Source organism: Alosa pseudoharengus, unplaced genomic scaffold, assembly GCF_046254945.1.
Source record: "Alosa pseudoharengus isolate Yale_2024_CS ecotype anadromous, Long Island Sound unplaced genomic scaffold, YU_APseudo_1.1 YU_APseudo_1.1_scf_22, whole genome shotgun sequence".
NCBI lineage: Eukaryota > Metazoa > Chordata > Actinopteri > Clupeiformes > Clupeidae > Alosa > Alosa pseudoharengus.
The window spans coordinates 25,547,389-25,575,187 of NW_027468680.1; the positions used below are offsets into that span (position 1 = coordinate 25,547,389).

Below are 27,799 nucleotides of genomic sequence, written 5' to 3' on the forward strand. Positions count from 1 at the left end.
TGACGCCGTGGACGTCATCCAATCACAGCGCTCTATTTTGTTAGAGAGTCTTAAGGCGGGCTTAACAGGATGACGACAGTCCTGCGACGGTGAACAACAAGGAAGGTGGCTATGGCGAACAAAGAGCGGTTGTTTGAATCGGCGTTGGCGTCAACTTTGGAAGAGTTGGACTTGTGGTTTTCTTTGAAAGTTGAGCAACACAATGCACTTAAGTCATTCCTTTCGAAGAAGGATGTATTTGCCGTTTTGCCGACCGGATACGGATGGTCGTAGCGCTGGCCTATTGCATGTCTAGGCAGTTTGAAAGACAATTCTCTGCCCGCCCCTTGGATTAAGCGAGGTGAATGGTGATTCCAGACTATACATTTCAATGATATAGGATGGCCCACCAGGCTACAAAAAGTGCAGTGCAATGTGCAAAAGTCTGGGGGAGTCATCACCTTCAAAGACTGCTGCGCCTGTCTATCAAAATGAAAATCACCGCTGTCATTCTAGGTTATGTCTTCATATAGGCCTACTCAGGTGAGTAAACCAAGAAATGTTTGTTTATAAGCAAGATGGCGGCGACCGGACGAAGAATTTAGGCAATGCACTGAGTGCACAAACAGATCCTTTTACACTCATTCTTCACACTTTCAAATACTTTGCTTTGTTTGCAGGGCCCCTCTCCACAGTGTTAGATTTTTCCTAGTTAGTGGTTTAAAATAGAGAATTACTTTGATGAAACAAGATTGCCCTGCTATATGCTATTTTGTTGTAAATGAACACTCCGGTCCTACTTCGGACAACTACAATTAATGTAGCTTTTGTTCTACAAAAATGTACACTCATTATCATCTCAAAATAGAGGCTTAAAAAACGGATTTCGATTGTCCCTTTTTAATCCAGTTTAACTCGTGGCTTTTCAACAGCCTGTAGTGCTCCATTTACATTTCTCACTGGTCAAACTATGGCATTAATGTTCTGCAAACTTTCAGAATACTATGGTGCATTAACTATGTTACCCCTGTAGAGGGAGACATTAATCTCACCAGAGAGGTCTAGTGTGTTGTATGCTATGGTTGTGTGTAGTCGAAACACAACCTCTTTCATTTCATATGCATAACAAGAGGGGAAATCCTACCACAAACACTATTCACTTAGTGGGTCATTGTTCACTAATGTGAAACCAAATACTTACATGGCAATACTTTAAGCCAGTGGCATACAAGACAAATCATATTATGTGCAGCTGGAACCAGTGGTGCGGCTGTGTCTGAATCATCAATCCATAATCCCACCAACATATCAACACAGATGTTTTCTAATGACTAGTCTGAGTGTTTGATGACTAAACAAAGACCTTGAAAGTGCTTTCCCTTTTGACATGGACCAAGAACACTAATTCACTGGTGAAGAAGGCACATTCATCGTCATGCTACCCATACATCAGAAGACTTTACCAAGATTTGGGGAAAATTCTTGTAAGATTGGAGGCTTTTAACTAATGCCCTCCATTCAAGCTTTCCTCAAAAGACTACAAACTTTCAAGAACCTTTCCCAAATCTTGTCAGTCTTTTGGTGTAAGGATGGCGTTAGAAGCCTCAAGAACTTTAGTCCTCAACAACTTTAACAGATCAACTATAGAAAGTGTTCTTATAGGGAATATAATCAGAGACTTTCTAAAGAGGAGACACAGCACTCAAAAATCCTCCATAGAAATGCATGAGGTTAGTTTGTAACGCCAAGATGGCAGTTGTCTATACATATCCCACCCCTTCCGGGGTAAAACATTGACATGCGAATACATTGAGCCAATCATGTGTTGTGATCTCGCCGCTTGAGCAAGATTGGTGTTGTGAAGTCTTGCGCACGCGCATTACTGCCGAAATAGATGCCCGATAAGTGCCCAAAAAGCGTTGCAATATGGCCGCCGAGGGACTTGCCTAAAAGGACTTTGGTATAATGGCCTGGTATGGAAATAGCACACATCTGTAAAGCCCTGCATAGAGTGGTGAGGTCAGTAGAATGTACCACTAGGAGTAATAGTGCCCAATCTTCAGGACATTTACACCAGGAGATGTCAGTCCAGAGCCAAGAAAATCATCAGAGACCCCAGTCATCTCAACAATAGCCTCTTGTCTGTGCAGTCTAGGAAGTGTTACTGCTGCCTGAAAGCCAGTACTGAGAGACTGAGAAAAAAGCTTCTATCTGATTGCTAAACCTAATTGCTGTCTAATCCTAGTCCAAAACCTATCTACAGTAATCATGATTGCAAAACCTCATTGCACTTAGTCATGCACATCAGCTTGAACTAGAAATGCAATTCCAAGGAATTACCAGTGCATGAAAATGCTAAAGTTGTGATGTAAAATATCATGTATAGTTAAAACAGATAATAAAGAGATGGTTACTACGGTGATGCTAGGATAGACATGGTGGTTGCATAGCTTAATACAAGTTGATAGTTTAAAAGTAGACTGTTTAAAAGTTGAATGTAGATAGTTTAAAAGTTGTTGATAGACAGTAGATAGTTTAAAAGTTGTTGATAGACAGCTAGTTTAATAGATAGTTTAATGATAGTTTAAAAGTAGACCGTTTAAAAGTTGAAGGTAAATAGTTTAAAAGTTGTTGACAGACTGGAAGTTGAATGAATGTTGATATTCAAATAGTTTAATGGCTGTGCATAGGTAGATATTTGACGATAACTGAAAGTTAGAATGGCTCTAATGTTCGCTAGCAGTTATGCTAAGATTTTTAACTATGCTAACCATGCTACTTAGCTAATGTTTTATAGCAGTGCTAGCAATGCTAACCTGCTAACCATGCTACTTAGCTAACGTTTTCTAGCAGTTTAATGAATGTTGATATTCAAATAGTTTAATGGCTGTGCATAGGTAGATATTTGACGATAACTGAAAGTTTGAACGGCTCTAATGTTTGCTAGCAGTTATGCTAAGATTAATTTAATTCTGTTAACCATGCTACTTAGCTAATGTTTTATAGCAGTGCTAGCATGCTAACCATGTTACTTAGCTAACTTAACTAACATTTTCTAGCAGTTTTACTAAACATGCTAACTATGTTAACAATGTTAGCATGCTAACTATGTTAACCATGTTACTTAGCTAACTTAGCTAATAATTTTAGCAGTTATGCTAACTATGCTAACTAGCATGCTAACTATGCTAACCATGTTACTTAGTTAACCTAGCTAATCATTTTTAGCAGTTTTGCTAAAAATGTTAACTATGCTAACCATGTTACTTAGTTAACCTAGCTAATCTTTTTTAGCAGTTTTGTTAAAAATGCTAACTAGCATGTTAACATGCTAGCATGCTAACTATGCTAACCATGTGACTTAGCTAACTTAGCTAATCATTTTTAGTAATTTTGCTAAAAATGCTAACTAGCATGCTAACTTACTAGCATGCTAACTATGTTAACCATGTGACTTAGCTAATCATTTTTAGCAGTTTTGCTAAAAATGCTAACTAACATGCTAGCATGTTAACTACGCTAACCATGTGACTTAGCTAACTTAGCTAATCATTTTTAGCAGTTTTGCTAAAAATGCTAACTAGCATGCTAACATGCTAGCATGCTAACTATGCTAACCATGTGACTTAGCTAACTTAGCTAATCATTTTTAGTAATTTTGCTAAAAATGTTAACTAGCATGGTAACATGCTAACTTGCTAGCATGCTAACTATGTTAACCATGTGACTTAGCTAATCATTTTTAGCAGTTTTGCTAAAAATGCTAACTAGCATGCTAACATGCTAGCATGCTAACTTGCTAGCATGCTAACTATGTTAACCATGTGACTTAGCTAATCATTTTTAGCAGTTTTGCTAAAAATGCTAACTAGCATGCTAACATGCTAGCATGCTAACTATGCTAACCATGTGACTTAGCTAACTTAGCTAATCATTTTTAATAATTTTGCTAAAAATGCTAATTAGCATGCTAACATGCTAGCATGCTAACTTGCTAGCATGCTAACTATGCTAACCATGCTAACTAGCTACAGTGGGTAGGAGTCATAGTTGATGACAAGTAACAGTTACAATGGCTAAACAGTTAAAAAGTTCAGTAGTTTAAAGGGTTAAATTGTTTAACAGTGAAATATTGTAGTGAGGACTTTTATTTTGAAACAGTTTTTGGCAGAGGAAGTAGTTTAACAGGATGTGTAGTCTTAATAGGGCCAGTTTGTATGCTTAAAGCCTGAGACTGGCAGTTGAGATCCAGGTGGCCTGAACACCTGCCATAGGATTCTAATTGCTTAATGGCCGTATTATGATGTCATAATCGGCAATGTTAAGTCTATGGGGATTTTTAAAAAGTTTTTCTTTAATAGTTTAAAAAGTATAAAAGTTTCAAAGTTGAAAAGAGATAGTAACCCGATCTGTTTGAAGACCTACGTTACAAAGTTTGAATGAAGTTTCTAAGTTAAACTGTTCAAGAGAAATTGCGTCTAGAAAAAGTGGTAAGCGGAATAATAATAATAATAAGAAGAAGCCTAGGAAGAACAGTACAGTGCATTTTCATGCACTGTAATTACATGCATTCTTCTTTGACACTTATACATATCCACATAGTTATCACTGTAACACTTATCTTCTCTTTATTTCCTTTGTTTATTCATCTCTACATTATAAACACTGCACAGTCATTTCCTTTGTTTATTCATACATTATAAACACTGCACAGTCATTTCAGTCAGAGGACTAAGCTTTTTACTACCTTTGACTTTGTATACGTCTATGTGACAAATAAATAATGGGACCTTGAACTTGAATGGTGTTCAGCCTGCAGCTCACTACCTGGTGTCTGCGAGACTGGAACATAGTTCAAATGCACATTGTGGTTAGAAATTGTGCAAAAAGGGTCTGCGAAAAGGGTGGTCTCCTACTAGTGGCTCCTACAATTCTCACTGTTGAGACACCTGCAGTCAGTCTCTGAGTATTGAAGTCGCTAACATGGGTATGACTGTTGTCATTATCATAGGATATCTGCTTATTTACTCAGGTAAGATCATTTTACCACACATTTTCACTTGCCACATGATTGCATATGGCTTGCAAAGATAATGCAATTTTGTATGCATGACTTGCAAAGATAATGGAACTTGGTGATCAGTTTAATGTTATCTCCTTTATCAAGTGAGGCATGCAAATTACCAACTTGGTGATCGGTTTAATGTTATCTCCTTTATCAAGTGATGCATGCAAATGATCAGCACCTGATTTTGGTATTATTTATTTTCTTCATAATTTCTTCAAGAGGATGTCCGTTATTATTGACATAATTATTATTTTGCTGTCCTCTGGTCACAGTGTTTGGTAGTCATGACTCCCGGTATGAGGCTGGCAGCTCTGAGAAGGTGAGTCAAGTGACATTCAAATTGGCAAATCTTGAAGGCTTTTTCATGAAATGAGTGTAGACAATGAATCTTCTACGTTCTTTCTGTTTGCATGTCTGGCAGATGCTTGCTAGAGACGAGGTTCAGCTTCGTGGTCTCTGTGGGGCATGTAAGTGGATTGTGGAAAAAGTGAGGAAAGCTCTTCCTGAAGATGCTGACCAGGTAAGGTTTGGCAGACTAATCTAGAGATAATACTCTTCCATTACACCAAAAGCACTGATCTGGTTTACAGTAGGCTCATTAGATAGCTCTCTTCCACAGGTGGAGATCAGAGAGCAGCTGGAGACGGTGTGTAACAAAATAGGCCTCCTGAAGTCCATTTGCAAGAAGTTTGTGAAGAAATACATGGCCAAACTGGTGGCGGAGATCTTTTCTGCAGATGATGCAAAAACTGCATGTGTCCACCTAAAAGCCTGCAAGTGATTGTTTGTTTTAAAGAATAAATAAAGTCTTTTCCATCAGATTTTCAAGTGAATCAATTGATTTTCGAAATGTTTGTCCATCGCCAAATGAAATCAGTGGTGTAGTCGCCAAACTAGCCTGGCTAGCGCCACCACTTCTCAATGAGACGTGGTCTGGGAACCAAGCGTTCATTTTCTCGTATTTGAAAAAAATGCCCAGATCCGTTTATTGGGTGCCACGGATGTCTATCAAATGCGTCTGTGCATAGCTCATCATCGTCTTGCTTTCCCCCTTGTTCTGTGATTGGTCTCCTATCTTAGGCGAAAATTTGCTCCATGGTCTCCAGGCTGCCTTAGCAGCGTGAATCAAATCGCGCGCAAGGCAGCATGGGAACACCCAGGCTATCGCCAAACAGGAAGTAGGTCATATCTCAAGAATGCTTTCACATATTAAAACCAAACTTGGTACATGGACTCAGGTCTCCAATGTGAGGATGCACAACAAAAGTGGTGTCCTTTGATTAGTAGGGGGTGCTGCAATTATCCAAGGTGTTAATGCAAATAACTTTTCACCCGTATGCCTGATTTTCAAAAATGAGGTACTGCTGGAATCCTTGGATTGAGGTGATTTCAACACACCCTGACATCAATTTCCACCATATTGCATTTACCAGCATACATTGATTTTCCTCTTATATCGATTTAATTTTGAGCGGCAAAAGAAGCGTCTTATCAAAAGCGTTTAATCAAAAGCAAAATTTAATTTTCACAGGTTAAAAATTCTTCAGACCATGCGTACAAAAGTTACAAAACCTTCATGTAACTGTATCAAAACCCAATTTTGAGGATGCACACAACAATATGGTGCACTTTGACCTCTAGGGGGTGCTGCATCTACCAAAATCCGTTTTGGCATTTTGGATTTACGTTTTGACACGTATGCGTGAAGTAAAAAAATTAGGTACTGTTGGAACACTTGGATCAAGCCGAGTTGGAATCCTTAATCCGCACCCCATTCCACTGTCTGCACCTATTGGGGAACCACACCTGAGCATGTACACTTAGCAGTTTCTCGGAAATGCATAGTAGTTTTAAAGTGTAATTCATTCTTATAATCACAACCACCTGTACAACAATATAAAGTTATAGTAGTAATATAACAATATAGTGCTAAACAAAAACTGCGACCATCCACTGAAAGAATGGGAAATACAATTTCAAATGATAGCTTGGTTACACTTCTGAGGTAAAGGCTGAATAAACAAATCTGAGGTAAAGGCTGAATAAACTGTACAGTAACACTGTTTGCATACAGCTCACCATTGTAATAATACAAATATGAATGTAATACTTGAACATATGTTGGAAAATTATATTTGAAATGTGTAGACTTATTAGTAGTAGTAGTAGTATTAGTACTAGTAGTAGTATTTGTTGTGATATGATAGAAACATTCAGCAGAGTCTTGCAATTGCAGCACCCAGTTGAACTTACTAATGTACTGACTGCAATGTGTGAACTGTATGTGTGCGTATTTCCTGGGTGGTGGTCAAATCGATCGACCCCCATAATTTCCTTCACAGGGTGCTAGTAGGTGTCATGATGACAGCATTAAGAAGAAGGCCTATTCTTCTAACCTGTAGTCACAGAGTCCTGACGATAATCTCTTATGTGACGCAAGTAGAGCACCTATTCAAATTGTGATCATAAATTGTAGAATGATGCATAAGAAACAGTAAGAAGAAAAAGTAAGAATAAATTAACAAAACAACTCAGTTCAAGGAGCTTTCCATACTTGGTAATGATGATACTTTAGGGAATTTGATTATATAGCAACTCACACATGACCAATAACCTTGATTTGTCACTCAGTCTTCAGACTCCACCTGGGCCCAAGATTGAGGCTGTGACTGCTGCAGTGCCGGTTCAGACCTCCATGGGGCCCTAAGCAAAATCCTGCTAAGGGGCCCTCCTACCCGAACTCTGAGCGCGAAAATGTAACCATTTTTTTACAGTATCGTCAATAGTCAGTAACCCAATACAATCATCCCACCCCATTTTGGATGTCTATGGAAGTTACCAAATATAGTGTTTTTCCCTATAAAGGACTAGGAGAAAGAAACATAATTGTGTGTGAATCACCTTCACACAGCAATAAATACCCAGTTTCATTGTCTGGGCTGTTTGCTTTTGATGCTTGCTGTACCCCTTGCAAAAAATAACTGCAGTTTTTTCAAGTACAGTTCAGTTATACCACAGTAGGCTACAGTGCAGTATAGTATTTTTTTAATGTCCAAAATACTGCATTTCTGTAGTAAAGTACAGTACTATGCAGTCTAAAATACTGCATTCCCTGCATAAGAACTGCATATTTTCTCCAAAACTGCGGTTTTCATACTCAGAAATCTGCAGTTTGACACTTGAAGTAATGCAGTTTTTTTGTAAGGGTCTGGTTGTGCTAGTAGCCTACTGGCTGACTGTTCTTCACCTGTGTGTCTATAGTAGGCTACTGTACTTGCCAAAGACATTGGCTATGAACTGGCTCCCCTGATTCTCTTATTATTTCAATATTTTTTTCAAACGTAGACTATTTTAAACAATCATTTTAATACTTCATATAGGCCTAATTTACCATGTGCATCTATTGTCCATGCAGCACAGTGAATCAAATACATTACAAATGTACAAATCAATACATTAGGCTAGACCTACTTTCCATTTTGCATACGTTCAGTTGTAGGCTATAAAGCTTGACTGAAACATTATAAAACAATTAGTTATTTTAAAAATGTATGGGAAGAATGAAATCAACTATTAGTTTCGACGGGTCCTCGCTTGTTTCTGCTGAAAAACTGCTAGTTTCATCCCGAGCTGCACGTTATGAACGCATTTAAAGATGCGGTCATTTAAAAAAAAAAATGTAGCCAGTCGCCCGCATTCAAACAAACGGATATGCGATTATATTTCACAACTTTGCGAAGTACTGTGACTGGGAAAGGCTGGCTGGCAAGCAAGCCGCAGACAGATCAGGGGATTCACTTCCCTGTTAGGTAGGCTTATGCTAGACCAGCAACACGCGCTGGAGAGACGCATGTTGACATCAAACCATGGAACGAACGCAAGTTTACCCGACTGCTGTTCCCGCTGTCATTCTCGTGGCGTTTCTTCCGTTTTTCATGCATTGAATGGTAATTCGGTTTCATGTTCATCTTCGTAATGTATGAGGCACTGTCGCTATAACTGTATAGGGCCTACCCAGCTAGCACAGTTACGTTGCCGGTACGTTGCTGCAATGTAACTGAATGACCCAAAATACATTGCCACAACGTCGTATCCAACGTTGCCACAACATGCAAAGTGAAAGGTGAGAATTCGTAACCGCAACGTCACTCCCCAACGTTGCCAATCCGTAACTGCAACATTAAGTTACGTTGCAGCAACGTGGAATTGAAAGGTGCCGTTTCGTAACCGTAACGTAAGTTACCGACGCCACCAGTCCTGTTCAGCAACGTTGCCACAACATGCAAAGTGAAAGGTGACAATTCGTAACCGCAACGTGACTCCCCAACGTCGCCACTCCGTAACCGCAACATCAGGTGACGTTGCAGCAACGTGGAGTTGAAAGTTGCCGTTCCGTAACCGTAACGTAAGTTACCGACGCCACCAGTCCTGTTTAGCAACGTTGCCACAACATGCAAAGTGAAAGGTGACAATTCGTAACTGCAACGTAACTCCCCAACGTCGCCACTCCGTAACCGCAACATCAGGTGACGTTGCAGCAACATGGAGTTGAAAGTTGCCGTTCCGTAAACGTAATGTAAGTTACTGACGCCACCAGTCCTGTTTAGCAACGTTGCCACAACATGCAAAGTGAAAGGTGACAATTCGTAACCGCAACGTAACTCCCCAACGTTGCCAATCCGTATCTGCAACATCAGGTTACGTTGTAGCAACATGGAATTGAAAGGTGCCGTTTCGTAACCGTAACGTAAGTTACCGACGTCGCCAGTCCTTAACAACAACTTCAGGCAACATTGTGGCAACGTCGCAAGTGGAAGGTTTCATTACGTAACCGCAACGTAACTTGCCAATCCGTAACCGCAACAATAATAAAATTATAGTATGTGCCTTACATGACAACTACTCTTCTTACAGCACTTGTACATAGGCCAATTAATACCTGTAGGCACAGCGAATGCTTTGATCCGGGTGATATTACTGTTACTGTGGGAGAGAGACAACTTATGTAACATATGATCACATCATCATAGTTATCCATTTTGCTATTAATTACATACAGTCTATGTATGAACTTACCTTATGTGTGTAGCTGATTTTCAACCATTCAGGCTTATGTCCTCCAACAAGATACATGATGGAATTGTCAGCTGGACTTTTGTACTGGGTTAGAACTAGTAGTTTCACATCCACGGTTTCTTTTTTTAAAAATAAACTATTCAATTTATTGTTCAAAACATCAGTAAGAGTTGAGCCTAAGCTAAACTGTTTCAACCATATTGTTTCAAAATCAATAACAATAATAGCCTATAAACGAGGCAACTGACTTGCAATGCATGCTGGGAACCAAACCTCAACATGAAATAAGAGACACCTTAGGCTACATTAGTTCCCCCCTCATTATGAAATAGCCTACTTTTTACAGTTTTTCACTGTTTTTCTCAGTTGCTAAAACACTAAAACCCATTGGCTGAAGAAGGTTCTCAGTTGCCTGAACTCATTTAGCTAATTGTTCAGTCTGTTGTCAATACCTTAAACCATTTCACATGGTAAAACATAATTTTCAGATCCCACTTACACTTTTCAGCAAAACTCTATAAACACATTCACATTCTCAAAACACATTCTGAACTCTAATGCACATGTCATCCATACTGGTAAACACAAGTGACAACAATTACAGTTTTTTTCAATTGCTAAAACACAATTTCTGAAACCTTGCTCCATTTTCTTAAAGCATTAAACACAAAACCCTATTTACAAGCACTTTTTACAAAACCTCTGACTCTTGCAAAATCAAACTTTCGCCTCAAAACAGGAAACATCAAGTGGAAATTACTACTTTGCTTTGCTCTTTGCATTTTTTTGTTCTTCCTCCTCCTTGTACCTCTATTTTTACAGTATCCTGCATCTCACAAACTTGTCCTTTGATTCTTGTTCTTTGTTGATATGAACTTGCACCAGTCAAAATCTATTGAGCAGTCAGTACTGCAAACAAATGGAAAGCACAATGTTCAGGGCCATACGATTTGTTTACAGTATTGTACAGTATACAGCCTACAATGCACTGTAGTACAGTGTCCAATAAAAATCCTCTTTCTTGCCATCCTCCCCTTCCTCCTCATCCCCCACTTTGCATATGCACTCGTCTTCTTACATAGTTTCTTCTATCCATTTTTATTCCCACCTTCAACAACCTGTTTGCTCTCTGAACTGGCGTATATTGGTTTTGTCACATCATTTGAAACAAGTGAAATCAATTTTGAGTGGTTGTGTTTAATCGATGACATGTGTATGTCTATTTGTATTTTATTTTTGCCACTTGTGTTTACCAGTATGGATACAGTACATAAGCATTAGTGCAGAATGTGTTTTGAGAATGAGTGTTTAAAGTTTTTCTAAAAATTGTGTTTTACCAATTATGTGTTTTACCCCCCTCTCCCCTACATACACAGCACATTATTTCATCAGGAAGCTTCTCCAACACACATCCCCAACATACTTACAGCACACTGCCCCCGCCCCCCAATACACAGCACATTGTCTCATGAGGAAGCTTCTCCAACACACATATTGCACACTGCCCTCTCCCCACATACACAGCACACTATCCCATCTCCCTTGTCATCCCCCCAACACACACACCAAGACCCTTGGCAGTTGGGTTAGCCCCTTGAGCCGTGGATATGCCCAAGGTTTCTTCCTTGGTAAGGGAGTTTTTCCTTGCCCCTGTTGCTCTTGGGTGCTCCTTGTTGGTGCCCCCCCCCCAATCGCAATCCTCCCCCACCTTTCTTATGCAGCCCTTGCCACTTAATCTACTAAACCCCTCTTCTATTGCACTTTTTACCCCCCCATAAATGCACAAATAGGCTGACACCATACTTAATTTCACTGCATTTCTTACTTCCAGTAACTATATGCATGTGACAATAAACTTCCTTGTATCCTTGTATCCTTGTATCCTTTACCATGTGAAATGGTTTAAGGTATTGACAACAGACTGAATAATTAGCTTAATGAGTTCAAGCAACTGAGAACTTTCTTCAGCCAATGGGTTTTAGTGTTTTAGCAACTGAGAAAAACTGTAAGTACTCATATATTTTAGATGTTACATGTACTGTACATATACTGTATATACTGTATCACCACATATGTATTGTGCATACATTGTATGTGCATGGTCTCATATATGTACATATATTGTGCATATACATATATCTTTACAAATATTACCAATACATTTCCCCATATACATCTGAATACATTATGGTGGATATTTCTAACTAATTTGGGGCAGTCATGGCCTACTGGTCAGGACTAAAGGTAAAATGCTGACCTGATCATGATGTTGTGGCACCATTCTTCATGGTAGCAAATGGCAACATCATCAGCTGACCAGTTCACAATGTTGTGGCAACATCACTCACAATACTACATGGCAATGTCATCGGCTGACGTCGCGGGGACGGTTCCAATGGAACCAAATGGCAACGTCATCAGCTGACCCGTTTACAACGTTGTGGCAACATCACTCCAAATACTACATGGCAACATCATCGGCTGACGTTGCCGGTACATTTCCCACAGCACCAAATGGCAACGTCATCGGCTGACCTAATCACGATGTTGTGGTAACATCACTCCAAATACTACATGGCAACATCATCGGCTGACGTCGCCGGTACATTTCCCACAGCACCAAATGGCAACGTCATCGGCTGACCTAATCACGATGTTGTGGTAACATCACTCCAAATACTACATGGCAACATCATCTGCTGACGTCGCCGGTACATTTCCCACAGCACCAAATGGCAACGTCATCGGCTGACCTAATCACAATGTTGTGGTAACATCACTCCAAATACTACATGGCAACATCATCGGCTGACGTCGCCGGTACATTTCCCACAGCACCAAATGGCAACGTCATCGGCTGACCTAATCACAATGTTGTGGTAACATCACTCCAAATACTACATGGCAACATCATCGGCTGACGTCGCCGGTACATTTCCCACAGCACCAAATGGCAACGTCATCAGCTGACCCGTTTACAACGTTGGGGCAACATCACTCCAAATACTACATGTCAACGTCATTGGCTGACGTCGCGGGGACATTTCCTGATACTAAATGGCAACGTCATCAGCTGACCTGACCATGATGTTGTGGCAACATCACTCACAATACTACATGGCAACGTCATTGGCAGACGTCGCGGAAACGTTTCCCACGGCACCAAATGCCAATGTCACCAGCTGACCTAATCACAATGTTGTGGCACCGTTCTTAACGGTACCAAATTGCAACATCATCAGCTGACCAGGTCACAACGTCGCTGCAATGTCACTAATGGTACCAAGTGACAACATTGTCTTGCAAAGTAGCTGTGACGTTGCAACAACGTAGCCAGAAGGTAATGTCGCTGTGACCAAATGACAACTTTATGGCGACGTTGCTGCAACGTCATGTGTTAGCTGGGTAACTTGTCTGTCACTAGCTTGACTCAAGAGGAGACGGGGGAGGGGGCCTTCATTAACTTGCGGGGCCCTACGCAACTTACGTAGTGTGTGTATAGGGAGAACCGGCCCTGGACTGCTGAACATATTCTCTTCCTTAAGGTCTTTTCAGGAGTGGCTGTCCAGTGGCCTGGGCAGTTATGTTGGTCACCTGTGAGGGTGCAACCCCAGTGACACTGGGCCTTGCTGTCATTTAATGCCTTTGTTCAAAAACACAAAAGCTAGCTTCACATGTTGGTAGTCCTGCGGTTTTGTTGAAGTTGCCATGGGCTCAGAGTAGGGTGCAGGAAGTCTTGTTTTCTCACATAGCCTTCACAAGTAGTCTACTAGTAGTAGTGTAATACTGGAAGCTGTTCACAAGAGTAACCAAAGAAGCCACAAGGCAAACATTAACCAAAACGTCTTGGTATCGATCACCACATTCTGTTGAGTATGAAGGTAGCATCAAAATAAGAGGGACTGTCTGGTCCTATACTGTATATGGTACAAACTAACCACCAAACCTACTTAGAGCCATGAATGTGGGCTAAAAGCAACCCAATGCAGTTATATTACCTTAAAATAACGGCTTCAAATTCATGGTACACTGACATATAATACAGACAATGAAGTCTCATGCCCAGAATGATGTTACACTGTGTAAAGCTGTTGATCGGATCATGACCCTTTTAGTTGGTTTTTAACTAACTGTGTAAGTGCTAAATGGGGTTATATTGACACCAATGTGAATAGATATGGATGATACTTGAGGCCATTTTTGAGCAATGTTACAGGGGAACCACATAATGGTTTCCATGTGTTCTGCTGGTTAAAGTTCTCAAGAAACTGATGGTTAAAGTTCTCAAGAAACTTGAAATTGGTGCTAGAGGAGCGTTGTATTGTTGTGTGAACAACCATGTTATGGAGAGTGGGTGCGCACATCCAAAGAAAAGTTTTCTGCAGGTGCCAGACAATAGTGTCAGACAGTGGAAGAAGTGTGGTCTGCACACTGCAATTGCTCCAAAAATATAAACTTTATTACTTTTAAAAACATAGCAACGTTTCGATCACCCTGGATCTTCGTCAGGCATGTGGGTAACAGGAAGAGTGTGGCCTAGGCTATATCACATGACCATTCATTCAGCACCCGCCTAGGCAGGGCACCCAAGGGTGCCAATCATCATGACTGACAGGCAGCTTGGCCTATGTGTCAATAATAAAGAAAAAAGCTGTATCAATCAAATGTTGTTTCAATAGTCATAGGCATATGTGCAAAGTCATAATGGGCAAAGACAAATAGAAAAAAAAAAGAAAAAAAAAATACAAATAAATACATAGTCATCATCAGGGCTTTGAACCGATTTTTTTTTCCAATCGGTTCGTTCCGAACAGAAACGGAATTATAACGTTTCCGGTTATGAGTTCCACCAATAAATTGACGTTCTCGAACCGGTTAGAACAAAAAATACTGTTCCCGGAACCGTTAATTTCGTTCCTGTCAGCTGTTTAATGCTATAGAATTATGTCACATCTTTCTCATCCAGCTTAAACCAAATGTAATAATATTACAACCATTATTAAATAATAATAATTATATTATTATTATTAATAATAATTAAATAGGCTTACAATTATTTCAAATGTGTAGTTTATTGTTAAAAGAGAAAATTTCCACACAAACGTAACGACATTATTAAGACACGTGGTTATGCCACTCGGGCAACAACAAATTCCAACTGTCGGGGGGAAAGGCCATCCAGTAGGCCTACTCATACCATAACAAGCCATCTGTGCATTAGGCAAACAGAGGTGTTGGCGCCATTTAGCCAAATGTTCGCTAGTCCATCATTAACGTGGAGTCGAGAAATATAGCTATTGATATTGTGTTTGGAATGAGCGTTTTAATTAACGATGGATCGTAATTTACCTCTTATTTAAGATGTGGAGTGGAGACTTTGTAATCCACTGCTCTCTGATGTGATGTCACACAGGAAGTGAACCCCAGCCGTCATGGTAACGTGCGCAGGGAAATAATTACTTTTTTTTTTTTAGTTAATTAGGCAACGAAAACTTTGAGGAACTAAATAAAACCGGTATTAACCGGTTACCATTATTTTTAAATAAGTGTTCCTGTTCCAGAACATAAAAAATAATAACGTTTCCGGTTTCGTTTCTGTTCCCTGTAAAATACAAAAAGTTCCCGGTTTTCGTTTTCGTTCCTTGAACCGGTTCAAAGCCCTGGTCATCATACATAGTCATCATCCAAAAAGGAAAATCATAGAAAAGGCTTGAGATCAAAATACACATTAAGCCCCTTTGGTGAAATAGTGTTTAAGGTGAAGCCTATATATAAAAGGCCTCTCTTCTTAGGAGTAAGTTGTCGACATCACCACCCCGTCTAGGAATAGTGACTTGTTCGATCCCGATATACTTAAGAGTTGCGAGATTGTGTTTTACTGTGTTAAAATGGACTGCCACTGGATTCTTTTCATCATTGAGCCTTATACTGCTTGTTCACCAATGCGTGTTTTGAGGCATCGTGTTGTCTTTCCAATATATGAACAACCATGTTACTCATCTTGCACTGGATCATCTTCCTGTTCCTGAATCTCGAATATTCTGATCACAAGTGTGGGCAATTTACTAAGTTCACACCAGTCAGAGAGGCTAGAATACATTCATTGTTTTGCACTTTTATGATGCCATCACATCACCAAAAGTATTGGTTTTATGAAAGATATTTGGCAAATATTTTTTAACTACAAAATACACATCTATTAAATAGTTTGATACAAAATACAAAGCCATTTTCTTCAAACCAGATACCTTGGTGTAAACATCTCTGAGGATCTTTTGTGGACATCACACCCAACAGGGAAAAAGGCAAGACAGCGCCTGTATCGCCTCAGAAGGCTGAGGAAATTCAGAATATCCACAGAGCTGTAGAGAACCTTCTACTCTGCCACAATAGTCTGTTATTTCTGGGAACATAACAGCTTGCTACGGAAATAGCAGCTCTCAGGATAAAATGTCCCTGCACAGAGTCATCAGATGTGCTGAAAGAATCATCAGGACTAGACTACCTGGGTTACAGAACATTTACACCAGGCGTTGCCAGTCAAGGGCAAAGAAAATCATAAAGGACTGTCACCACCCTGACCACAATCTTTTTAAATGGCATTGAAAGTGCCTCCAGTTCCTCAAAGCCAGCACAGTGACGTCACTTCTGTTGACATTCCAAACAAAACAGAGAGCTAGCTTGCTCCTCCCTCCCCCTCCCTCCCATGCAACTGAAACTCAAAAGTACCTGTTTACCAGTAATTAAAAAAAGGTGCAAAAAGACTTTGCTTAATGTTTCGATATACTGTATGTTACATCTTCATCAGACTCGATGGAGACAAAGGAGATAGGGAACAATGACAGGACAATTGGTGATCATGATTGGTGATTGTGTATTTGTGACTCTGCTTGTGTGCTTTCTAATGTTACTTGATGATTTCTGTAACGGTCAATGCAAGGCTCAGTAAAACTTATGATTTTTTAAAAATACATCATTTGGTAAGAAATATGTCACATTTAATAATTATGCATGACTGAACCTCTCGAAACGGCATTTGTACATTTTTGACCATTTTGAGAATTCTGAGACTGTTTATTATCACTATTTTGCAAAGTATCAATAATGAAACATTTTCTTAAAAAAAACCTCCCTAATTAAGCATACTGATTTGTGCATTTAGGCCAAAGTCTCCACCAGGCTTCATCTGAGTGACATGACAAGATCTCAGCTATCTGCACTTCCGCTTGCTCTGTGCTATACTTCACTGTCGAGCATCAGGCTTCATGAAATATGTAGTTATCTCATCTTCTGATCATATTTTCTCCCACAATCAAGGACAAAATAAAGTATCATGTATCTGTGACTACTGGAGTGGAACATTTATTTCTGATTCTGAGAAACCATGTGGTTTTTATTGAACAGCGACTATCTCTTATCTCATTGGAAACCACAGTATGAGTCAGTCATGAAGGGCTTGACATGGACATGAACTTGGCATGGCACAGGTGTCTGTCTGCTATTCATAAAAATACACAAGGGGCACAGACATTTTGACTTTCCATCTGTGCATGCTATATAGGTTGAAGAAAATGTCGGGGGGAGGTATATAACACCTAGCCCACCCATAAAATGAATGCATGGAGAGTATGAGCTTGCACAAAGATGAGTGGGAGGAGGATGTGGGGAAATTACCTGTTGTTTTCACTTAAGGTAGGAAACCCACACCCATCCATTAAAAATAACATTTTGGACAGGGGGTTGTGTGAACTGTGTGGTTGCAGTGAGGTATAAAAGTTGGGGGGAGTCATCACCTTCAAAGACCGCTGCGCCTGTCTATCAAAATGAAAATCACCGCTGTCATTCTGGGTTCTGTCTTCATATGCTCAGGTGAGTAAAACAAAAATTCTTTTAACAGTTATACTCCAGAAAAAGGAAGGTATGTTAGTACATTTTTAGATGCAATTTGAGCAACTAGACTAATCACTGGTTGCCCAGTCGATAATTTATTATTTTAGTACACATATTGTGAAGTATATTGGAAGTTAACAGGAACACAAACTCTTCTTTTAAAACACAGTTTTGGCATATGACTGGGAGGGTCTTGACTATGAGGACAACAGCCTTGAAGTGGTGAGATATTTATCATTACATTTAGATTTATTTATTTAGTAGATGCTGTTACATAAAGGGAGTTACAGTATATTACAAGGGCCACTGTCCCTAGAGCAACTCGGGGTTAAATGCCATGCTGAAGGGCACAACGTTCAAAGCCGGGAATTGAACCCACAACTTTTCTGACTACTGCTTGTTAGCCCAGCTGCTTCATCCATATATCCATGACTTTGTACATAAATACCACAACACAGCTCGCTTGGCAAAACTGAATGCATGTATTCATATTTTTTTGCACGTTACTGTTGATTTTTTCCTTATTTCTTTTTGCAGCAGTCTAACTTGATCTTTCTAATTTATTAACGTCTGCATGCTTCAGGTCAAGGGTGAGGAAAGGGCACAGCTACCTGGTATGTGCTGGGGATGCAAGTGGATCGTAAACAAGGTCAAGAAGTCCATCTCTAACGGCACCACACAGGTGAGAATTCATCTAGCGGAAGCTACGTGCTAAACTGTATGAACTTTTGCTAACAACGACACTTCCACAGGATGAGATTCAAGGGAAGCTGCGAGCTGCTTGTGACCAAATAGGCTTCCTCCGGTCTGCCTGTAAGGGTTTTATTAAAAGATACATAACTGTGCTGATAGAGGAGGTCTCCACCACCGATGACGTGAGGACCATCTGTGTCAATGTAAAGGCCTGCAAGTGAGTTCCAGTAAAGCTGCACACTCTTATTATGACAAGAAAAGGTTGAGGCAAGTTTAATACAAATCCTGTCTGTCTTTTACCCGCAGGCCAAAGGAACTCATCTACATGTGAGACACAAAAGGGAGGACAACTTGGGAACCCCATTTCAATTGTTGCCAAAAGCTTAGCTAAGTGAATGATATTTGAACAATACTGTCCAATGTATTCACTCACTGTTTTAATTCATATTTTATTGCTGTCTTTTGATATTTTATTTTATTTTATTTTCTCAACCTCTTAAATCATTTTAAAAACCAACTCCACCTTGTGTTTAATGAATTTTAAGATTATTTTTCTGATTCTTATATTCTGTTTTATAACTTATTTTTTAACCTTACTTACTCTTTGATAGTGTAAAGCACATAGAATTGCCTTTGTGTATGAAATGTGCTATAAGTTATAAATAAACTTGCCTTTTAGTTCATTGAGTTATTCTTTTTATCTTCTCTGCATAAGTGAATTTCACCATTTCAAAAAACAGTTGGATTGAAATAAACTGTATTTTTGCTTATATTCATATATTAATCAAAGCCTTAATGTGCTACAATGACTTCACAGTGACTATGAGAAACCAAGAGGAAGGCTCCACTTTTTTATAATATTGGTCTATATTTCGAAATAAAAATAAGCCTATCTCCCAGCAGCACAGTGGAGCCGTTAATGTACCACATGTATATGTAGACTAGTCAAGGTCAGAATTGTGGGGACAGTTACATGCATCTGTATTGTGAAAATACTTTACATTTATTCATTAATATAAGGAGAGGGAGTTTGTTCCAACCTGGACACTTTAAGGAAAGCACTGGAAGGTCATGTTTTGCTGCTGGTGGTGTTGGTGGTGTTCATATGGGTCTGGTCGTGCTCATCATGCACTTGGACTGACAGAGAAGCGTTCGGCCACTCCCCTGCAAATGCCAGCTCTGCTGCAAGGCCTGCTGGTCCAGCTTGTTGAGCCCCTCACATCCTGCCAATGCAGCACATTCAAGCATGACTTTAACATGACACATGTATGCAAACTAGGCATACCAAAGATCACAGACAGCCAGGATGATACAAGTAATTACACGATAAACAACCACATCTGGAGCAGTGGCCAGTAGCGATTAGACAGACCTGGCCAGGGAGGCAACACTGTGGTCAGTCAGTTCATTGCTGGCCAGACTGAGGTGGGTAAGTGAGCAGTCGTTCTATGGAAGAAACACAGAGGAAGACAACAAATTTGAGCGGATATAAAAGGTATTGAAACGCTATTTATATCAGATTTGACTTACTTGTCTGAAAATGTCTGACAAAGGTTCCTACATTTGATCAAGCAGATGAAAACGGTGATCTGATCTCGTCAGTTTGCAGGTGGTAACAGACACAGATATGGAGAAACTAAAAATGTCACCTATCTCCCCTCTTACGTAGTCTTGCTTATTCATTTGGTTGATGCTTTTATCCAAAGCAACTTGGGTCAATTACTGCAAGGGCCAGCCTGAGTCTCATTGTAAGCAAGGGGGCTGGTTGAATGGCCTACTCCAGAACTAGCTGTTGTGAAATTGTTGGGAATTTAATTTATTAACATCACATAAACTGTTATTGAGTGTTGTTGATACACTGAACTTGTGTCTGACAGCAAGCAGCTTGGGAGTTTTGGAAGTAGGCTGCAGGCAGGCAGCTGATGGATACATAAGGTAATGGTAAGGTAAAAGCAACGACCGAAATGCAGTGTTGAAACACGTGTATGAAACGTATTAAATATGCAAACACTGATCCGGTATAAACACTGAACCCCCCCCCCCCGAAAAAAAAATCTCCCGTTTTTGGAAAGCTAAATGTTGACAGGTATGCCCTGAACACAGAACAGGGCCCCGCCAGGCGCAAGGGCCAGTACTGTGACAATGGGCCACCCAGGTTGGCCCGCAAGACGCAAAGCCAACCAAGGGAAAGGGGGGCTCTAAACTTTACTGCGGAGCCACGCCTAGCACGCGCTCGGCAAAGGAGGGGCTGGCTGCCACATTCAGACTCTGGAGAATGTGGAGCGAGAAGACCAAGTGGCCTTCGCGCAGATGGTGGAGAGAGAGGCTCCCCGCCACAAGGCCCAGGAAGCAGCCATGCCACGTGTCGAATGTGCCCAAACCCTGGAGGGAGCAGGTGCGCCTGAAAGAGTGTAGGCCTCCTGGATGGCGTCCACAACCCAATGGGACAGCTGGGATTTTGACAGAGGCCGCCCCAAGCACCCAGGGTCAAAGCAAACGAAGAGCTGGTCTGACCTCCGTAGAGTATGAGTACGCCTGGGGGGGGCCCATACAATAAATTAATTTATGTGTAAAACACAAGCTTGCAGGTGGCCGTACACAGTTTTCTGTGAATACCTCGAGAACCGTAGGGCCGAGGATGACCAATTTTTTTTTGTATGTTGGCCTCCAGGGGCCATGGCAACCCATCCCATATCCTCTCATTTGATGTGTAGCACCACCTACTGTAGTTAAAAAGCAAAAACGAGGCATTGTAATCACAGGTTCAAAACTGCACAGAATTTGAAGTGTAGGATCATAATGAGACCCTCTGAATGCATGCCAATTTTCGTGGAATTCCGTTCATGGAGGACTATACAATAAATCAATATATGTTTACATTTAGTGACTGTACACTATGCATGCACACACATGCAGACACACACAGGTACTGTACACGCATAAACACTCACACATAAAGACACACATACACACACAGTAGACATAGATAGATAGATAGATAGATATATAGATAGATAGATAGATAGATGGAGATAGATAGATAGATACTTTATTGATCCCCAAGGGGACATTCAAGGTCTCAGTAGCATACAGACATCACACACAACATGCACTTACAGCAGAAAAAGTAATATACAAATAAAACACTCCACTGTACAATAGAGACAGTAGAAGATAAACATGATACTAAAATACTAAATACTAAATATACTATATAAACTAAATCAAATATCAACATAGTGTACTTAAGGATGATCAAGCATGATAGGGCAGGGACTGAGCCTGTAATTCAGTGTGCATTGTAAGGTGCATACACATGCACACACACAAACACATAAGCACATGCACGCCACCGCACACACACATAAACACAAACATGTACACGCACGCACAAACACACACTCACACACACACACACACACACACACACATATAAACCCACACAAACACACACACACATAAAAACACACATATGTAGGCAAACAGGCACATGCACACACACACATATAAACACACACACACAGGCCATTACCCCCACATATCTACTCACAAGCAAGCAAACACACACACACACACATAAAACACACAAACACATGCAGGCAAGCAGACACAGACACGCACACACACACACACACACACTCACAAGCGAAAACAAACACACAGAGAAGCACACATATACACAAAAGCAAACACACACATACACACACTAATTTAAATACACAAAAGTTGCAAGAGTAGGGGATGGAGTAGATGGAGACATATTGACATGCAAGATTTATTTTTGCGGAGAAACAGTGCAGGACTGGGCGACGGTCATATTTTGTACCGCTCTGCAGTACATCTAGTTAGAGGAAGGTATGGTATGGGCGTTGTGTTACAGTTCAGACTCTAAAGTGTAACATTTAACATGTAAGACGCCCATGTGCTCCTCTCCTCTCCTCTCGTGCAGGACTATTACACCATTTGGTATCATGGTGTATTGTGTGTTCTTCTCTCCTGTGCGCTCTACAGTCAGCATGGGTGCAGGTGAAGGTGAGGGCAGACAAACCTGTGTGGAACTGGAATGAGAAAGACATTGTCCTGAACTCTGACCCTCATCCTGATAGGTGCAGGCATCGGGGCAGCAACGGCTGGGGCCTGACATAAGATGCAGAACACAAATACACACACCACACACACAATAGTCAACGCTAAACAACACAAAGCCCAAGATGCCTGTATAACATTTATATAGCATGTTGAACTGACAAACATTTTGCCATCTTGGTCTCGTAGTTTAGAAGGACCACCATTAACAAGGGGCAAGGTTATGTATAAAACAAATTGTATCCGTTTAATTAAACCAGAGTTCAAGTCAAGTCAAGTCAAGTCAACTTTATTTATATAGTGCATTTCATACACAGAGGTTATTCAATGTGCTTTACATAAACACAATCAAACAGGTATAGCAGAGGTGAAGTTCAGTAGGGTGACAGTTTGAATAAAAAAAAAACCCTCCCTAATTAGGCATACTAAGCCAGAGGCTGAACCGAGACAAGATCTCAGCTATCTGCACTTCTGCTTGCTCTGTGCTACACTTCACTGTTGAGCATCAGGCTTCATGAAATGTGTGGTTATCTCATCTTGTACATCTGATCATATTTTGTATCACAATCAATGACAAAATAAAGTATCATGATAAAAATATTGGCAGCTCTGATGAACCTTATACACTATATGCCATGTGCAGCTGTGAGTTGCATGTATTTCTGGTTTATTGATAACGATTAGCAACGGTCTGTTTATCTCTTTGCTGAGAACCACAAACCTCAGTATGAGTCAGCCAAGAGGGGGCCATAAACTAACACAGATGAACAAGGATCTGTCTCTTTGTGTTCACTACTAATCATACAGATTTGATTGTTAATATGAATGTTTTGATCCATAACATTTCCACGTAGGTTCTTGATTAATTCCAAACCAATTCAAATACTGATTAATTCCTTAGGCCACCAAGACTGCAGACGTCAAAATATGCCCTCTCTCACAATGTTGAAGAAAATGAAAAATAATTCCTGGAATAGCCCTTTGATCCTGATCAGCTTAACATTTTAATGACATCTTCAATTCATGAGACACTTTCAATTTTTAAAAAAAATTGGACAGGTTTTTGTGTAATCTAACTGTCAAACAACGTTGGCTACCTTTAACATAGATGGGGCTTTTAGTTAAGTTAAATTGGATATTGAGTTTTAACCAAAGATTCTAGAACAGAGCTCCGCTCTAGAATCTTTGGTTTTAACAGGAAGTAGACAGCATAAATTGTTCTGTGGATGTTTTTGCTCCCTCGTCTGCTTGTTCAAAACCCTACATGCATCACAAAATCACAAAAATAAGTAATTGTGATAAAAAGGATAACAAATAAAGCCTATTATCTAACAGACATTCAAAGGCCCTCTGTCATGTAAAGAGATAGGTGGTCACTTGCAAGTATGTGACTACTAAGAAGGCAATTGCTATGAGCTCCATGAAAGAGGATGTGAGAGTTGGATGTTGAGTATTTATATGTTATGATGTCGAGCGGAGTATGGTGATTGGATTGGTTATGGGCCTATATTCATATGGCAGTATTCACAGCTATATAAGGGCACAAACTCCTGCAGTAAAGTGTGTTTGTAAAGGATGACAGGCATATATACACCATTATTCTTGTGCATTACTTCAATTCTTCTGACTTGCTCAGGTAAGATGTTTGAATCTTTTTTCTGCACGGCTAGGATTCATTAGCTGGGTCATTGGGGATGTGTGCTTTGTTAAAGTATTATGAGAGTATCGGCATAGAACATCGGTCGCCATCATTCACTCAAACTGGAAATTTATAATTTTGGATAATGAAATGATACAGGGAAAGTGTATGTTTTAGCAGTGTCTTGAGAGCAAGGCTTCTCAATGAAGTATAAATCTATAAATAAAGTAGACTTGACTTGATTTCTTAACTAATTCTGTTCACAGTTTGGACAAGTCATGAAGCTGGTTTTGAGGAGCAACGCGTGAAGGTGACACTTCATTAAAATCAGACATTATTTCTCATGCAAAATATAACTATTATCTTATCAGATTGTTTACACAACAATTGTGATTCTGGGACAGGGAGTATGATTTATTTTTGGTAAGAGCAAACCCAAACAATCTTACAACATTTATGTAAAGGGAATAATACATGGTTGACTTTTCATGTTGACAGACTGGGTCAGGAACAGAGGCATTTCCAGGGGCTTGCAAGGCTTGTAAATGGATTGTAAAGAAGATGAGGAAAACACTCCCTGATGAGGCTGGTGAGGTGAGAGTCTACAACATACACAGAATCCAACCATGACAAAGGACTCCATGACTAAGATCTCATTAATGACCATGAATAAGATACTGTACCTCTTGAATGGCCTTTGCTGTTGGAGATTCTAATTTGATACCATTGTTTCATAGGACATAATCAGAGAGCAGCTGGAAAGTGTGTGCAATAAAGCTTTCATCCTGAAACCTGCATGCCGATGGCTTGTGAGAAAATACACTGACCAGTTGACGGCAGAACTTTCCACATCAGATGATGTGAGGACCATCTGTGTCCATCTGAAGGCCTGCAGGTGGGTGTCTGTTGAAGATTTCTGTTAATAAACTGTTCATCGTTGATCATATTGCCTTTACATTGCTCCTAGCTAATGATCTAGATAGCTATATTGTAAGGAGAGAAGTCACTGGAGCACATGGATGTTCAAAAGTACCTGTTTAATTAAAAAGGTGCAAAAAGACTGACTAATGTTTTGATGTGTTAATCTGATGTGTTGATCTTCAGACTTGATAGGGACAAAGGCCTCTATTTTAGCGATCAGACTTACTGCTAAATAAAACTTTTGATTTTTTAAAAATATAATTTGGTAAGAAACAGGTTACATGTAATTATGCTTGATTGAACCTCTCTAAACATCATTTGAACCTCTTCAAAACGGTGAAGTTTGAAAAAAAAAGATGAATTTCAAAGAGCCTTAATTTTGGATTGTTCAACGTCATACATACACCACTTATTGAGATCAATCTGGATTGTTTATCACTATTTTGCAAAGCATCAATGAAACATTTTCTAAAAAAAACCTCCCTAATTAAGTATACTGATTTGTGCATTTAGGCCAAAGTCTCCACCAGGCTTCATCTGAGTGACACGACAGAGCCAGAGGCTGAACAGAGACAAGATCTCAGCTATCTGCACTTCTGCTTGCTCTGTGCTCCACTTCACTGTCGAGCATCAGGCTTCATGAAATGTGTGGTTATCTCATCTTGTACATCTGATCATATTTTGCACCACGGTCAAGGAGAAAATAAAGCATCATGGTAAAAACCAAATACTGTGTGTGTGTGTGTGTGCTTTAATAGTGCCAGATCTGATGGACCTTTTACACTACACGCCATGTACATGTGCAACTATGACTTGCAGCTATTGGAGTGGAACATTTTGGTGAGAACCAGAAACCACAGTATGAGTCAGCCATGAGGGGGCATAGCTGTCAACATTGAGCTTTAAAGGGGAGATCTCCCGGTTTCTCACGCAGAATACGGGAAAATGTCAACATTCGTCCACCAACGTTGGAAGGGTTGCAGTATTAGTCCGTTTTGCAATTGCAAGGTCGTGCATTGGTCAGCTAAACAATACAACAAAGTAGCCTACTTTATTTACGCCTAACAACAGCCTATATTAATTTCGTCAACTTTATACAGCCCTAACAAGGCTAAAGTTCTGTAATCGAAGCCCCTGTGCGCTGTCATTCTCTCTCCTGCGCAAACAAAATGTGTGCGTTCCAAGTAGCTAGTGCGTAATTCTTCTTCATAAAGTTGAACAAATGCATTTGGTTATTTTAAAGGAAAAATATAAATGGCCCGTCATGCAGTTTATGGGCTACAGTGCAGAGTTGGGAAGTTATGGTAGGCCAACTTAGAGGGAATTCTTTCTCTATTCGTAGTGCGGCCGTACACTATGCAGGTGCCACTGAATCGTGCTCTCACAACAACCACGCCGTCATCTTAAATAGTCTCACTGTCGCCTTCAAGCAAGCAAAACAATGCTTTGAAAACATCTGTTTCGCTGGAAGGGCAAGGGGGTAGCAATAGCAACAGGACAACAGTAGCCTACAGAGACTGACAAGTCCGATGGTAGATCTAATGTTATGAGATTGTTAAAATACGGGTTATTTTACGGGAAAATATTAAAACGGGAAGACTGCAGGAAAAAAGTTAAAATACGTGAGAAACACGGAAAAAACAGGAGGGTTGACAGCTATGAGAGGGGGCCATAAACTTGCACAGATGAACAAGGATCTGTCTCTTTGGGTTCACTACTAATCATACAGATTTGATTGTTAATATGAATGTTTTGACCCATAACATTTCCACGTAGGTTCTTGATTAATTCCAATCCAATTCAAATTCTGATTAATTCCTTAGGCCACCAAGACTGCAGACGTCAAAAAATGCCCTCTCTCACAATGTTGAAGAAAATGAAAAATAATTCCTGGAATAGTCCTTTGATCCTGATCAGCTTAACATTTTAATGACATCTTCAATTCATGAGACACTTTCAATTTAAAAAAAAAATTGGACAGGTAGTTTTTGTGTAATCTAACTGTCAAACAACGTAGGCTACCTTTAACATAGATGGGGCTTTTAGTTAAGTTAAATTGGATATTGAGTTTTAACCAAAGATTCTAGAACAGAGCTCTGCTCTAGAATCTTTGGTTTTAACAGGAAGTAGACAGCATAAATTGTTCTGTGGATGTTTTTGCTCCCTCGTCTGCTTGTTCAAAACCCTACATGCATCACAAAAATAAGTAATTGTGATAAAAAGGATGACAAATAAAGCCTATTATCTAACAGACATTCAAAGGCCCTCTGTCATGTAAAGAGATAGGTGGTCACTTGCAAGTATGTGACTACTAAGAAGGCAATTGCTATGAGCTCCATGAAAGAGGATGTGAGAGTTGGATGTTGAGTATTTATATGTTATGATGTCGAGCGGAGTATGGTGATTGGATTAGTTATGGGCCTATATTCATACGGCAGTATTCACAG

At 40.0% G+C, this 27,799-nt stretch overlaps 3 protein-coding genes across 3 annotated transcripts; all 3 read left to right on the top strand.

Annotated features, from left to right (window-relative positions):
* Positions 1 to 4,895: 4,895 nt before the first annotated feature.
* On the top strand, positions 4,896 to 5,868 carry LOC143139400 (antimicrobial peptide NK-lysin-like). The gene is made up of 4 exons (XM_076299998.1): positions 4,896 to 5,011; positions 5,320 to 5,366; positions 5,469 to 5,567; positions 5,667 to 5,868. The coding sequence occupies exons 1-4, from the start codon at positions 4,963 to 4,965 to the stop codon at positions 5,826 to 5,828; spliced, it is 357 nt and encodes a 118-aa protein (XP_076156113.1). The 5' UTR covers positions 4,896 to 4,962; the 3' UTR covers positions 5,829 to 5,868.
* A 12,066-nt stretch (positions 5,869 to 17,934) lies between these two features.
* On the top strand, positions 17,935 to 19,142 carry LOC143139402 (antimicrobial peptide NK-lysin-like). The gene is made up of 5 exons (XM_076300001.1): positions 17,935 to 17,992; positions 18,183 to 18,235; positions 18,597 to 18,695; positions 18,766 to 18,923; positions 19,013 to 19,142. Exons 1-5 carry the CDS (start codon positions 17,947 to 17,949, stop codon positions 19,035 to 19,037), a joined length of 381 nt encoding a protein of 126 aa, XP_076156116.1. The 5' UTR covers positions 17,935 to 17,946; the 3' UTR covers positions 19,038 to 19,142.
* Positions 19,143 to 24,319: 5,177 nt separating this feature from the next.
* On the top strand, positions 24,320 to 26,080 carry LOC143139401 (antimicrobial peptide NK-lysin-like). Its single transcript, XM_076299999.1, has 5 exons — positions 24,320 to 24,428; positions 24,698 to 24,741; positions 24,930 to 25,025; positions 25,169 to 25,326; positions 25,866 to 26,080. The coding sequence occupies exons 1-5, from the start codon at positions 24,368 to 24,370 to the stop codon at positions 25,891 to 25,893; spliced, it is 387 nt and encodes a 128-aa protein (XP_076156114.1). The 5' UTR covers positions 24,320 to 24,367; the 3' UTR covers positions 25,894 to 26,080.
* The last annotated feature ends 1,719 nt before the right edge of the window (positions 26,081 to 27,799 follow it).